Here is a 16181-nt window from a genome sequence, read left to right on the forward strand (position 1 = left end):
TCACACTTCCACTTTCTCCCGACTTGGATTGGGTATTTTTAGTTACATAACAGGAAGACTTCTTACAGAACATTTCCCTTATACAAGAATATTTTAAAAAATAAAATTAGAAGGATGCTATTTTAGCAACACTTAATTCACAGACTGGTGTTCTTTCTCTTTTAATCCTGGGCAGAATTAGGGACTATTCATCAGATTACTGCATGCAGTTTTACAATTCCAGTCTGTCTAAACAAACAGGTAAGAAATCCCCAGCAATCTGAAGCTAAGGCACTACAGCAGCAGTGCTCTTCTGTGGGAGAATATTTCCAAGAATGCTGCAGTACATTTTTTCACTGTATATTGCAGAGCTGTGTTGCATCTTGTCCTCTGAAACATATGTCAAGAGACATTTTGTGTGTGAATAGCAAGGTGGTTCCCTAGCAACAATAAATAGAAGAAAGCTCAGCCCATTCAAGTGATTTACCTTTGTAAGTGTGTGGCAGCAAAGATGGATTTTGAATACTAAGGGAACTCATTAGCTGGAAGAAGAAAAGCAGCAAATAAAGAACTGTAGATACATCTTACCCAGCACTCCTATTGTGTACAGCATAATTGGGAATTTGCATAAGATAGTCTTAATGTGAAATATCATCGCATTTTACTCTTTTCTCAGCAGCTTTTAATTTTCTGTACTAAAAGAGGGAGTAAAATGTTGCCTGTGGGAAAATGTAAGGAGAAGGTACTTTGGTTATTTGGATAAATTCACCTTCCAACTTATTATTAATGTCCTGTGCGCTCAGACTGAGCATTGAGTGATACAGGACGTTCAGTTACTCAGATGTCCTCAGTTGCTCACTAAGGGTAAATGGATAGATTTAAATGTAACAACAGGCACATGGTGTGACTCATGGGGATGGTCCATGCAGACCTAAGAGTTGGACTCTGTGGTCTTTGTGGGTCCCTCCCAAGCAGGATATTTTGTGATAATAAGTAAAAAATAATAATTAGCTATGAGATGTAATGGCACTCCCAGTACACTACTGCTGCCTCTGTGAAGAAAGCTTCACAAAGCAAGAGTAAGGATTACTCTTGGGAGCATTACACTCCAGCTATGTAGAATAAAGAGTAATTTTATAGTATTTGGGTCATGTTACAGAATAGATTACAGAATCACTGAGTTGGAAGAGACCTTCAACATCATTGAGTCCCATGAATGTGCTAACATCTCAACTGAACTGTGGCACTGGGTGCACATCCAGTCTTTTTTTAAACACATCCAGGGATGGTGACTCCACCACCTACCCAGGCAGACCATTGCAGTACTTGATCATTCTGTGTAAAAAATATTTTCCTCATATCCAACCTATATTTTCCTTGGTGCAGCTTAGGACTCCGTCCTCTTGTTCTGTCAGTTGCTGCCTGGAGAAAGAGACCAACCCCACCTTGTAGGGGGATAGAATATAAGCAAATCAAGATAGTGTAGAAAGTAATCTTATCCCTAAGTAGTTGCAGCTGGGCCAATTATCAAAGATTAGGAACAGGCCTGACTTTAACAGGCCACAGCTGTAAGCAATGAGAAGAAGAGTGCTATAAAAGAGTGGGGTGGCTGGTTAAGAAGGGAGCTGGAATCAGTTGGCTGCTTTGTGAGAAAGAAAGAATCAGTGCCCTGAGGAGATGTCCACGAGAAACACCAAGGTATGAAACTTTTGCAATAAGGAGACAAGAGTATGGAGCCCCTGCAACAAGATGACAACCCCACCTGACTACAACCACCTTTCAGGAAGTTGCAGAGAGTGATGAGGTCACCTCTGAGTCTCCTCCAGGCAAACAACCCCAGCTCCCTCAGTTGTTCCTCATAGGGCTTGTGGTACATGTTGCCAGCTAGACTCTGTGGCTATTGTTATCTAGAGTATTCAGTGTGTAGGCTCTTCTATGTGTATTTTTGTTGTTGGCTTTTAAAAAAGTCCTGTGAGTCACCTTCATCTGGAGTTTAGTCTGGAATGAATCCAGTATAATTCCAAGTCACTTTAGTTCAGCAATGCTATTCACATTTCGCTGCTATCCCTACACCAGGCATTCCATCTCCACCCTTCTGTCTCCTGGTGTCTGCCTGAGGTCTGCAGTCTGTGCTTGTGTTTTGTAAGGGCTGGACTATGGTTATGTACCTTGCACTTGAGTCTTGGCTAGAACTGTTACGTTATTGACCTGCTTCTCTGCTCCTTCCTGATGCAAGTGTATTTACTCTTCAGTGCTGGGCTGCTGCCTATGTAGGTTTTAGTTTCGCTGTACTTCTGCAGCTGTTGGCTTCTTTAAATTATCTTTGTATATATGCAAAATGCGCCAATATTTTTCTCACTGCTTCCATTGATTTCAGAGATGTGGTAGAACCCACTCCTACACTAACATTGCTGATAGTTCATTTCCTTCACTACTGAAGAATTTTTGAATAGAAGTTTTCTCCTTTTCAGTCCCCTTTGCTGTTTTTTGCTTTGATCTATGCAGTAAAACTCAGTTGCTTTGCCCTTTCTGTCTTCAGTATCCAGGTAATGCAGTAGTTTCCTATTCTAGTTTTCTTCTCTTCTGAAATAGTAGAAGTAAAATCCTGATGTCTCAGCTAGGGCAACTGTCTTTGTGTGCAAGTATGCACAGATAATGCCATTTCAGATATCAGTTTAAAAACATAACTGGCACAAGACTTTGGCTACCAAACCTCTTGCACAGTTTGTTTTCCTCAAAATGGTGTACTTGTTAAATGCAGATGAGAATGACAAGCGTGTTTGAAGTGGTACTGGAGGCTGTGCAGTGAGTCAGCCCTTGCTGGAGCTGGTGGATAGAGCAGCTGCTCTCTGTGGCACTGAACGAGGCGGGTCCCGTTACAGCCGCGGGGCAGGAGGCAGGGCATGGGCATGGGCATGGTGGGCTGGCAAAGAGAGAACAGGTGCAGGGAGCTGAGTGAGCCAGCCCCCGTGATGTGTTCGCTTGGAGAAAGCATCGGCATATCGAGCAAACGAATAACCTCCCGGTCTTCTAATATTTTTTTGTAAACAAAGAAAAGTGTCAAAAGGGAAATACATACCTGCATTTCTTCTCATCAATCAACCTGAAAATTGGGCGTGACCGAACTCAATTCAGTCAGGTACAAAAGGAGAAGCCCAAAGACGGGAGTTCTCCCCGCCCTCACACCTTAAGAGGAATAAATGCTTTATAAAACCGTTTCCTTCACCAGGACCCGTTTCTCAGAGCACAGGTGGAGCTGTGCTCGCAATTTATTCTTTTCCACAATGAACTGAATGCACAGAGGGACTGCTGCTAGCTATGCCCACGTCGGCATCACTTTTATTTCCATCAAAGCTCACTGCACCTTTCCCTTCCCTTCCCCCGGGCCCCACTCCGGAGCCCCGGGCCGCGCCCGCCCTGAGGGGCCGGCACGCGCCGCCTCACGGGGCCGAGCGCCGCCCCCGCCGCAGCTCGCTCAGCGCGGGGCCGCTGCCGCCTCAGCTCGGCCCGGCGGGCGGGCGGCGCTGCCCCGGCTCCTCAGCCGTGCCGAGACAGAGAGAACATTGTCTCTCTCTCAGGTGTGCCCAGCTCCCGCCAGCTCTCCGGCCCTGCGAGGCCGCCCCGCCGCCAGTTGGGGTGGGAGTCGCGCCTCAGCCGAGAGGGGCTTCGAAATGGCGTTCGCCATTCGCCTTGCGGTCCTCTGGCGCTCAGAGCCGGGCAGGGGTTGTCACTTCTCTAGCGAGTCGCTATTGGCAGGGCTTAGTGTCGCCGGGAGCCGGTCTTGGCCCCAGCGAAGTCTGCTCTCAGCCCCGCGGACTTAGGCGGGGAGGGAGGTGGCCTCAGCCCCGCTGAGCTGGGTTCTGGGCGCTCTGGGGACACGGGCGGCGCCTTGGGAGCGCTGCTGCCGAGGCTGTGCGGGTACCCCGCCTCCGGGGGGGCCACCAGCTGTACCTGTTTTTCCAAAATCATAGGTGAGGAATGCTCAGGAAAAAAAACTTCCATGATTATAAATGGCCGAAGATACTACAAGGCAAGAAGTAAGTAGGCGTGACACGGGATTCAGGCCCATCGGGACAAGGCCATGAATAACTGAAGAAAAGTTTCTGTAAGTTCCCTAAATAGATCTAGCTCTAGTGTATAGTATTTCCTTAAGCGACCTATAGTAACTAGTGGACCATAATATACATTGCAAATACTATGATAACGCTTGATAAATTCATTTAAGCAAATCTTCCTCCTGGGTACATACAGGTATGTAACTATTAGCAAAAGAAAGGAAAGGTACTGTTATCCATAGACAGTGCTGCACGCAGACTGAGAAAGGGTTAATTTAAAATATTTCTCTGAAGTGGTGCATGTAGTTTTGTGAATACAAAATTGTTTTTAGTTTTCAGTTTTAAAAGCTAGGTTTTCTTACTTCATCTGCCCCTTCAAAAGCTGCACTCTGCAATTTCAATTTCATTGCACTGGAAACCAAGGATCAGTGTTTTGATGTTTTCTGCAGTTATTATGTGGAAAATTATGTTCTTGTACAGAAATTTCAGTTAGCGTGATGTATAGCAATGGAGGTCACTGTCAGCAAGTTAGATGCAGTTACTGAGTATTTTTCTGTCAAAAGCTATAAATTGTATCTTAACATACTGTGGGGTCTTGCAGAATATGCTCTGAAAACACATAAAATCCTTTTTCAAGTCCCTTTTTATATTCCCAAGTTGAAGTCCAGCTCATTCTTATGTCAAATTCAAATTGTAATGCAGTTAATATTCCAGCTTTATATAATTTATTCCTTCAAATGTTAATCCAAGTTGGTGTTAATTATTGACATTGTAATACAAGAATTAAAATAGAGTTCACCCAAGTTTTATTCAAACAATAAAAATGGCTTGAGCCAAGCAGAGCTATTTTTCCTTTGGGCTAACATTTTCATATAGTAATCTGGTTAGGAGTCAAGGTGAATATAGATTTCTGAAAGCCATTTCAGACCCTTTTAATAATGGAAGTCAGTTTAAGTGCAAATGGATTGTTTAAGAAACAGGGAGAATGTGAGGTTCTGTGCTGACACGTGCTGCTTGGTGGTGTTCCATGGTTAGGAAGCTGTGGGAGCATTATGTGCAGCACTGTGTGTGTGCACATTGGAGAGAGGGCCACTGGGAGATTCCTTCCTCAGCGTTGTGTGCTGCCTGTTGGTGTGTGTGAAGAGGTGAATTCTCCAGTACCACCCCGAATCCTCCATGTGAAGAAGTACTGTATCTATATTATTGACTTTCTAACTGCAGAGAAGAGGATTTAGTTAGCAATGCTATGCCTGTTTGGTTGCTTTAAGAGCTTGCAGGACTGGTTTTGCAGTGCTTTTGCCAAATGCTTTCTCAAAAAAAAGTTCATTGGACAAAGACAATGACTCTTGCTGTGCTAATGCCTGGAGAGGCTCGCTAACAGGGGACTCCTGAGCGCAGGCTGTCTGGGGAAGAGAAACATTTTGTGTTACAAAGACAGAAGTTACTGTCATTACCAGCCTTCTGGCCAATGAGAAACTGGAGGAGAAGAGGGTAATGAATGAAGTGCTGATGCACTGTGCCATGCTGTGAGAGTAATCAAAGAACATTTGTGTACAGGAAGGGGGTTTGAAGTCCTGAAAGTCATCGTGAGGGTTTACTTTTGTTCTGCTTAAAGATTTGGGTTTTACTGTTTGGGGTTTTTTTTAACCTAGCCCTAGTTTTAAGTTATCATCTGAACACACTTAGTGAGATACATTCTGTGCCTGTAGCTTCTCTTTCATTAGTTTTTCCAAACTTACTGCCCCTAGAAATGAATTCTCATGAGCCTATTTATCAGTAACAGAAAAGGAGAAGGAGGAAAAAAGCCTCATACAAACCCTGAGCATAACTGGTCAGGTGAACACTAAACTTTTTACCAGTCTGCAGCTGAACTTCAGTAATGGAGAGAGGCAGGGAACAGAGGGATGTCTTGGGCTTGATTGCTGTAGGGAAGTTGGGAATGCTCTAAACCTGCAGGAAGAATCAGCACTTCATTCAGTAGGAATTGTTCTTTTTGTTTCTGTTCTAATTGTGCTGAGTTTAAACTGAACTGTACTGCAGCAGAATAACCAAGCTGCAATGGGGGTGGCAATCATCCAGGACACAAGTTCAGAGTGACATTTTTAGTAAAGACTCCCAAAATGAAAATATGGAGGCATATTTCTCGTAGGGCTAACCTGAGGAATCCAGCATGAGGACTCATGTGCTGTGATGGATTCTGTCTCTGCTGCTTGATAAAGCCATGTTGCTCCTGGAATGGAGAGGGGTGGTAGGAAGAAGGCAAGGGAGCTGCAGCAGGAAAAGGACACAGTGAGGGTGGTGTCACCTGGGGGGTTACAGTGTACAGCTGAGGGAAACATCCATTCCTCTATGGACAGTGGGGTGACTGCTCTTCAGGTAGAAATGGACATGGATAAATAAAATGCATGAAATCAATCTTCTGCTAGTTCCTTCCTTACTTGTTCTGCTTTTCATCCATCTTTCACATCTCTGTACAGCTCTTGTTTTGAGAGTGGAACATGTGACATAAATAGTGAAGAAACAGCACCACATCAGAAATCTGGAAAATAATTTGACAAACTTTTGTTGTTTATTTGTGCAAAATCGCTGGAAGGAATTTCTCCCTCTCTGGGAAACAGAACTTCTCTGAATAATGCATTGTTTAGGGCCATACATGCTTCCCTGCTGCCAAAGCTGAAAAGCTGTGTGGCAGTAGCTGGAATGGCACTGCTCTGGGATAGATGACTGCCAGTGTAAGGCTGAGCTTTTCCATCTGAGTGCCATACAGTAGGGAAAGGCTCTGCTGAACACAGCTGGGAGTTGGCCTGTGGTGAGGGGGGAGGCAGTGACATTTTTCATTCGCTGGTGGTGCTGCTTTGTAAGGAACAAGTTGTGTCATGGCTTCTTGCTGACTGGTCCTCTTTTCTCCATCCCTCACCTAGTTTCTTCCTCAGACATGGCCTCTATCCTGCTGTGTGGAGAGGGAGTACTGACACTGTATGTGGATAGAGACATTTGCAGAACTACATGTATGAAAATAGTGGACTAAGATAATTTTACAGCATTTCTTACGAAATAGATGAAAATTTATTCATCTCCTGAACATGGTAGTATACTGACTATGGAGAGAAGTGCATGCAGTACACAGGGGATTGTGGAATATGTTCAGCCCACTTGAAATAATGGCATAATTACTGCTATCAGTCTCTTCAGCTGCTTTCCTAATATTCTGCATGGACTTTTTTTGTTTTGCTTTGACCTTTCTCACATCACATACCCTTTCCAGAATTTTCAAGAAAATTTCATCTCCTTCAGGCTTATGCCCCTACTGTGGCAGAAATAATAGTGATTCATTTACCCCTCTGATTCACAGAGCAATGCTTGCAGTAACCCCTGGAGATTGCTGTAGTTGGCAACCTGAAACACTTGAAAGGGATGTAATTTTCAGAGGGGTCAGTGTTCATGGCTGAAAGCTTCAACAATATATTAAGCTTGGCATTTTGATGAAAAAAAATAAAAATTACTTGTATTTAATCTGAGCAGAATTACTATTCCTGCACTGTGTGCAATGACTGAAAATAGTGTATTAAATAGCAAGGTTGACTCTATAAAGCAGATAGTATCTCTGTTAATAAACACATGCTTCCTGCCTTGTATGTATCTGAAACTAATACTAATCTCTGTAATTCAGGAACTAATTGTTCATCTTCCTTTGTGTCTAAAGGTGGGAATCTGCCACTTTACTTTTGTCTGCCTGTAATTCAAACCAGTAGGGAGTTGAGATTAAGGTATAAGAAAGAAAGGTGAATTCCAAGTAAGGGGAAGTATTTCAGTAAGGAAGTTAAATCTTTTGATTCCAGTTTCCCAGAGGCACCATGCAGACAAAGACTTTCTTTTCCTGAGTGATGCTCCCCTCCAGGCTTCATATGCTGGTCTTATTTTCTCGTTGTGAATGTTGGTTTAGACATCCAACTTCCATGTGGATGTTCACATTTGTGTACTTAAGATGAGTCCTGTGTCTCCCACCCCTAGAATTAGGAACCTAACATTTAGATGGAACAGTATGAAGTGCCTGGACAGATAATGTAATTTTCTCAATGCTGTGCTAATAATTAGTGTCTGCTTCATGGCATTGAAAGTGATAATAAGAATGCTGCACAACAGAATACAGAGGAACTAGAAAATTCTCTTTTAGGAGATATTGACACCAATTTATCCTCTCTTCGTCCTGGCAAGGTTTTTTTATGTTGGTTGGTACTTTCTAGTTACTATCAGCAGTATCCAAAGACACAAAGTTATGTGAAAGAAGTTCCAGCCTTTGCCTAGATATCTGTTGCTTTCATTCCTGTTGTGCCATATTAAAAGTTAATTGGATGACCCAATTTTAAACCTGAAATACAGTATGAACCTAGAGACTGTATCAGTGCAGTTGTAAGTTGCTTGAGGAGCACATCTACAGTGTTTGGTACAAAAAGCTGGAGGCCAAAATAGAGTGTTGGAAGCACATTAGCAATTAATGACTGAAAAGAGAGGTGACCAGTGGAGTGGGAATGTGTACAGCCGCCATATAATAAAAATCAGATTTTTCTATTTTAGTGAAATTCTACATTGGGAGAGACTGGTATGAAGACAGTTTTAAGGGACTGTGTTCATCGTTCCCTTACATTACAATAAAACACCATTCTGCTTCTTTCCATGTGCAATTTAGTGTTCAAAATAGGTCAACTGAGCTAAGTTTCCTTTACAAACTAACTCAGACTGTAAGCTTTGTATTTCTGTTTCATTCATCGTGTGCTTTTAAGGCCTCCTCATGTTCTTGTTAATAATTCAGCTTTGCCTATTCTAGGTTTATGGCTCAGAGAGACAGTACATTTTGCTGGCTTGAGCATATGGCTAACAGGAGCTATGTCAGGTGAGGAATTCAACCTTTAGTTTTTCACCTATTCTTTTTTGTTGTTAGTCAGCTTTGGAATAAAATTATAATGTAGTCAGGTTTGTACCAACTGCTAGCTTGGGCAGCCTGTTACTTTGAAATATCTGGAAAAATGCCAGAGATCTCAAATGTCTTGAAGACTGTCAAGCCTTGGCTTTTTCTCTTTCTTGTTGCAGCAGATGAGAACACAGCAAGTCCTGAAGCAAACCAGTTTAGGTAAGAAAGTTTTTAAGTGTCATCACCTGTGGCACCCTGGAGAAAACTAAATGTGTTGTTCTGACTTACTTCCACAAAATAGACAAATTCTTGTCTCGTTCTGCTGACAAGTCATAATTGTCTTAGAGATGTCAGCTGGTAGCTGGGGACTGTTTCTCTGCTTGGAGTTGTATTTATTAATTTGCTTTTTGGGGTTTGTTTTGTTTTTGTTTTTTGTTTCTCATGTAATGAAGTTAAGCTAGTGAGCCAGGCAAAATAGCTGATTCCTAATTTCATCTTAATGCCAAGAACACTGTGAAAGTTATGGAGAACATGTAATTAAATCTAACAGTTACCGACAGTTGTTGCTTTGCAATGAGGCCTTCATACTTTCCTGTATGCCCACTCTTTTCTGTACCAGCCCAGCTATACTTGATAGGTTGCACTGGAGGTGTAATTTCATTTCTGAACACTCCCTAGGGGTAGAACTGCCCATGCAATTTTGGGCTTTTCCAGCCCTTCTCTTTCCAGTGCTGTTCAGAAACTGCTTGCTGAAGAGAGACTTTTGAACTGAGTGGTCTGTGGCATGATGAATACAAATCTCTGTGACTGGTGAAATTCCTTGGTATGGTTTTTAGGTAACTCTTTAGTCCCACCTCTGAGAGGAAGTTCAGTGCTTAGTTTCTACAGGCCTTACCTGTTGTCTTCCTTCAAAAGAATGATTGTTATAAACCACACCTTAAAGGCTATTAGTTTTGACTTAGGAGTTTGTAGTGTTGACAGTTATGATGTGGGGCAGTGCCTAGAATATTGGAGGAGGAATAAGCTTTTACAGCCTTGATACAATAAGAAAGGATGGATTGTGAAGGGTGCAGCCAGTAGAGCTTTCATTATAACTCCCGTCTGAAGAATTGACTCATGGTATACCTTTTCCTGCTCGGATTCTTTGCCAAAGAAATAAAATGGTAGCTTTCTTTCTTAACAGGATTCATGGCTCTGTCACTGTCAACCTATTGTGAAATGCAACCTGGGGATTTCATTATCAAAAATTTTTAAAAGCAGAATCAATTCACTGAAAATATTAATGCTGTAGGTACTAATTTCCAGCTAAGGAATTTCACATTCTAAGTGTTAGCTCTTTCTAAAAAAGCCCATCCTTGCACGTATGTGTAGTAACAGGAATAGCTCTTGTGAAGTCGTTGTGATAATGGAGCTAATGACAGCACAGTTGGCACTGTCGCGCTGAGGTGATCTCCACCCTTGCAAGACAAAATCTAGTTAGATTAGCACAATTTTTGCAGAGATAGACAGTTATCCATACGTATAAAAGATTTGACTCCTGTTAGCTAGCAGATGCCTGTGTCCTTGACAAAGCTGTTCTTGCAAGGTAGATATATCTATAGAATGCACAGTGATTTCTAGTATATGCCCCAGGTTCTTCTCCAAAATAGTTTGTGACTTGAAAACACATAAATGTGTTTTGGGGACTGTGTGGAGGATCTTGTGGGGTGCAGTGATGATGCCTTCACTGGTAAGGCTGCCTTAAGCCCAAGGTGAATCAGATTGTCATAGTACCAAGTAAATCTTCTACTCTGTCCTTGACACAGTTCTGACTCTACGATGGAGGCTGTTCTGAACTTGTAGGTATGCAGATGTGCCTTACCTTGGCTGTCTTCCCAGCCTTTCCTCTTTCTTACATTTGGACCCAGGTCTCAAATAGAGCTTTTTAACTGCAGTCCTGCATCTCCTTGTTCCGGGTGTTCTATCTTCTACTTGTGGCTTTATGGAGATAGACGGTTTTTACAGAACAGTTTTTAGGAGGACTCTGTGTCACAAATAAACAGCATATTGTAAATGTTTTGGTAAAGGCTTTATAATATCCCACAGCGGGGGAGGTATCTTGCAAAGGGGAGGTCACTTCTTTTACCATGGGCAGCTTAAGGACAGCTGTAAGCAGACACTAAATAGAGATTTGAGATACATATGGAAGTGATGTGTTGCATGTAAAAATAGGTAAAAGAAGGTAGATGCGTCTCTGGCACTTTTTTGTGGATAATAAAGGAAAATGTAGAAATATTTAAGGAACATTTTCTCATGGCACTGAAATCTGAAACAACAGCAAATGCTGCTTAAAACAGTTTGGAAGAGTGCTGTCTCCACTCATTATGATTTCCAAGGTAGCTACAGAACTAGAACAGTGGTCCTGATCCCAAAGAGAATCTTGTCTTTGCACTTGACTGCTTCTTAGAAAAAGAAAATCCCATCCAGTGTTTTGTTTCCTAAATACCTCCCTGCACAAGCTGATTTTACTGAACTCTTCCAGGTGAAAAGTTTCCTGATTTCTAGTAGTATTCTCTGCTACTTCTACCCTCACCTGAGGCATTGTGCAAATGTGGCAGAAAGAGAGAAATGGTTCATGGAAGTTCACTGTAAGAATAATTTGTTCTATCAGTCTTTGGTGATCAATGCTGTTGAGAGTTCTAAATCTCGTCCATGGTCTTCCTTTTACTACTGTTCTGTTACCCAGCCTGGCATGAACAGAAGGGTGGAAATGAACTGTAATTAATTTGGGCCTGAAAGGCATACAGGACAAACATTTTCAGTAATTCTCTCCCTCTCTCTTTCTCCCTCTCTCTTTCACTCTGTCTCCTTTTTTTATTGTTTGTAAGCATGTACAGAATATATACAAAATTTTGACACAAGGTACGAATTACTATGAACAAGAAAAAATGGAAATGGAGAAGTAGCTTAGTGTGGTGCAGTGATTTTTCAGAGTAAAGGTTTCCTATAGTACTAAGGCATCCTGAAGGTCAGTCCTCTGAACGTACCAAGACTCTGGCTGATGGTAGAAAATTATTTTCATGAAATGCTTAGCAGCTCAGTGCAGATTTTGCAGAATCTGTCATCCTACTGAGGCATTTGTTTTAAAAAATATTTTAAAAAGCTGTTATTCCATATAGGTGAGGTTTTTTTATTCAGAAAAAGGAAAAATTGTTGCGTAATTCTCTGTCCCAGTTACTGCATGCTTTTTAATATGTTAAAAAGTATTAAAGGCATATGCAGAGCAGATGCTGTCTTCAAGTTTCTGATCTGTAAATATGTTACTAGACAGTCTGGATGTGAATAATATTCACTGACCCACTCTCTGCCATGGGACAATTCTGTCATGTTGTAGTATATCCATACAACTTGTCACTGAGCTATTTGATACATCATTCTGTTTGTTCTACAGAATTGGTATAAAATCTGTTCTGAAAGAAAAAAAATTAAAGAATTATTTCTGATAATGAAAGAATGCAATATTGCCTTTGATTGCAGTTTTTCTGCATAAAGAAGGAGGAGTTGTAAAACATGAAACATGTAGAGTGGAATGGCCTTTTCCATGTTTCCTGGGGTATTTTTTACACTGTTATTGTAAACCTACTGGAAGGATGAATGATAGATGCGAGTAGTTCCAATTCCCTTGAAAGAAGAGGGCACATTTGGTGCACATCTTGTTGTCTCCTCTTGTTCTCTCATCATTTCTGTCAGTTGTTACAGGAATGAGCTTTATAACTTGTGTTTAGCCTGTGAAATGGACATAAAGACCTGTCAGACTACCTTTTCCAATATATTTTCTTCTGAGGAAACAAACCCAACGTAAATGTCATCTGTGGTATGAGCAACTGTAGCAGATGGAGCATTGAATTAATGCTTCTGAGAGGCCAGCCAGGAGAGATGATGAGATAAATACAGTAGATATAGTACATAATTCAGAAAGCTTCCTGTGGTTAAAAATGAATTCAAGGAAAAAGAGTGTATCTTCAAAAGTCAAGAATATTTAAAAATCACTTTATCTTTTTTAGTTTTGGAAAATCGTTGAAAATAATTTGCAACTATGTTAATGAGGAAAATTCCCCATTAGTTAAATTAAAAGGATATTTTTCAGCTGTCAATCTTACATTGTTTTGTAATGAACATTTGATATATGCCAAAAGGTAAGCAATTTGCTTATAAGCTATATCTAGTATGATGCCTCATGGTTTGTGGCAAAACACTGTCTTAGTGAAGAATGATTATAAAACTAAACTGATTGCTGTATTGAACACTGTGAATATTGTCCTCAAATGAGGAGGAACTGCTGTTAGATTAAGTGACTTGAATTTAACAACTGCTAATATGTAGGAAAGTGATGTTAGTGCAGCTCCCTTGCTGATGTTTGTTTTATAGCTCCAGAAGCAATTTATATGCTGGCAGAAGGTTTGGAGGCTCTGCAGAAGTCAGCTAATGATAAACTAAAGAAATATGTGGGTGATTCATGTAAGGCTAAGCTGCTTCTCACTAGGGATAGTTTGACCTCTTTCCAGTTTCAAGAGTGAAGGCCTATGGTGTCTGACTGTAATAATAGATATTGTAATACAGAGAAATTAACTGATTTATTAGTTGGGCAAAAGGTGGTAATATGGTGATTTCTGATGGCTGAAGGTTGCTCAGCTGGGAACTTCACAGAATTCAGCAGCACTCCCAAGAAAATGTGTTTGGTTTCATGTTCCTCATAGCAACAAATTGGCTGCTGTGAAAAGAACACCTGTTGACCAGTGTGCCAAAAGGCTTTGGAATAGAAGATTCATCTGCTGTTTGAGCTGGAAAGTGAGTGAGCTCTTTGTGGCAGGCTGAAAGACTGGGGGTGAAATATATACAAGGAACACCTGAGAATGCAATTTTGTGTACTTGTTAAATCAGATAAAGTGCTTTCCCCATAAAAAGTTGTGGAGAAGAATCCACACCCTGCTTCCCCCTTCTTAAATTAGGTGATTTTTCCACAGGTAAAATTCTGTGTCCAGGGGCACAACTTTTGATATCTGATTAGTTCCACAAGAAGTGAAATGGAAAAAACAGCATTTTAGGCTTTGAGGTTATACTGTGGACAAGGCTGCAATGGTGGCATTTCCTCAAGGTATGGTTTTTGATAAAGCTGTCTTAAAGTTTTGTTGTATTTGCCTCCCCATGCTATGGTGTAGCTTTTATTCTTTATTTAATCTGAGTTTTCTGATCTTAATGATGCCTCTGGAAAGATGCAGAAAATATAGTGGTAGCTTGAAGTTGTAATGGTGAAAAACTACTGTAAGTTTTGAGTGGTGCATGTGTATAAACTTGATTTTTCTACCTGAAATATGGAGTCATCTTTCTAAGTAAATTTTAAATGTATCTAGTACTGTGTTGTACAGGAAAAGGAAATTATTAGGAATGGTTCAGGAGACATTCAGAATTAAATGAAGTAAAGATCTTTGCTAGTCCTTTACAGATAGAAGTGAGAAGGCTGTATTCCTCCTTATTAAAGTCTTGATGACAAATGAGTATGAATATTTCATTAGGCAGAAGAATACTTTGTTAGTGTTCAGACTTGATCCTGCTCTTGCATGAATTCCAGAGACATACAAATCAGAATAATTTTATCATTCCTGGCAAAGACTAATTTTTTTAAATAATACATACTGAATTGCCAGGTTTCTATAGAAGCTGTCTATTTAATAGAAGAAAGAAAATTATTACATTTGAAACTGGGATTTAGGAGAGAGGATTTTTTAAAAAGCTGTCTCTGAAATAAGGTTCTACCTTACAGTGTGGCTTTTTCTGTAATTAAATATTGGTTGTCTAAATAATTACTTAGCTAAGAACAGAATGTCCTTATGGCCTCAAATGCTTGCTTATTCTGTGTGAAGGAGGAAAAGAAAAAGAAAAAAGTACAAAAAGGCGTTTGCTTGCCTTAAAATATTTGCATAACAAGTTCCATACTGTATTCCTTTTAATTTTAATTAATATTTTGTATAGACACAGTGTTACCATAAGGAACAGACAATAAATATTTAAGAGTCTGTGAACCCTAACAGTTATAACCAGGTAATGCTGTAGCATGTGCACCTTCATTTGTTTTCCTCTTTAGAAGGTGAAATATATAGTGATCATGAGAAAAATGTATGTGGCCCATGTGTTAATCAGGCTCTTTGGTCTCACTGGTGTTGTGTCTTGATACACACTCAGGGATCTGTAGGTCTGCAGGTCTCACTACTCATTGGTTTGAAAAGTGTGCAAGGATTTGCATGTTCTGAGGGAGGCTAGCAGAAAAAAGGCTTGAGTAAAGTACCAGTGGGCACCCTGCAGAGTGGGCTGGCTGCCCTGGGGGATCAGAGGAGCCAAGGGTGCCAGAGAGGCAGCAGGGCCATGGGGCAGAGCTGGGGCATCCTGGAAGGACCACGGGCAGGCCCAGGCATGGCTGTAGGATAGCCTGCACAGGGACCAAGGAGAATAGCCTCTGATTAACTGCAGCTTCCATGAGAAGTGCCCTGACACTGCGAGCTTTTGCCAAATAGCTGGGCATTATTCTGGGCTCATTGTTGTAGTCTATAAACTACATGCAGTTTTACATGCTGCTCTTGCTTCAGTCAGAGCTCACATGCCTGTCTGCTGCAGGTCTGTTTTCTGTTTTGGATTCATGAACACCTTCATTATGTCACAGGACAGCTCACTCAAGACTGGGATCCTTCTGGCATGAATGACTTCAGTTGCTGACACAATCTAATTGCCTTGTTAAGGATTAATTCTGGATTTTCAGTATTTTCCTTAAGTTCTCTACCAGTGACCTATTTAACTTATAAATTTGCATGGTTGTCTCTTCATCTTTTGACAGTCACATTTTTTAAGTGTTTTCTTTGTACATGTAGTGAAACTCAAACCTGTAATGGATTTTGTTTTTATGTGGAGTACCATATGGCTTCTGATTTTGTGACATTGACATTGCACTGTACTTCCTTTCTACATCTGAATTAGCAAATACATCCCCTGCTTTAGAGTCTATCATCTGAAAGATTTTTGCTTCCTTTTTCACTGACAGTCAGTAGTTGAAGGTACAGAATGAACTGTGGCTTACAATCTCCTAATTTTTTCTCCTCCTTTTTATTCCTGGAATCTAGGAGGCCTTTGAATTATTTCTGAAATCACTGTAGATTTGAGGTCCTTGAAAGAGTTATTGTTCGGGGATCAAGTCCAGCAGAATGTAGCTT

At 40.9% G+C, this 16181-nt stretch overlaps 1 protein-coding gene across 4 annotated transcripts in view; it reads left to right on the forward strand.

The window, feature by feature from the left end:
• Positions 1–3502: 3502 nt before the first annotated feature.
• The window catches only part of MYO3B (myosin IIIB), a 191731-nt gene continuing 179052 nt past the window's right edge, over positions 3503–16181 (forward strand). The window contains exons 1-4 of one of the 4 annotated variants that reach the window (XM_063162107.1): positions 3503–3557; positions 3951–4084; positions 8860–8925; positions 9123–9162. In XM_063162107.1, the coding sequence (XP_063018177.1) occupies positions 8919–8925; positions 9123–9162 (47 nt within the window). In that variant the 5' untranslated portion in view covers positions 3503–3557; positions 3951–4084; positions 8860–8918. Of the gene's footprint in view, positions 3558–3861; positions 4085–8859; positions 8926–9122; positions 9163–16181 lie in introns of those variants that run through there. The other 3 variants (XM_063162111.1, XM_063162108.1, XM_063162109.1) reach the window with 3 other exon arrangements.

The sequence above is a fragment of the Melospiza melodia genome, chromosome 8 (assembly GCF_035770615.1).
Source record: "Melospiza melodia melodia isolate bMelMel2 chromosome 8, bMelMel2.pri, whole genome shotgun sequence".
Lineage (NCBI taxonomy): Eukaryota > Metazoa > Chordata > Aves > Passeriformes > Passerellidae > Melospiza > Melospiza melodia.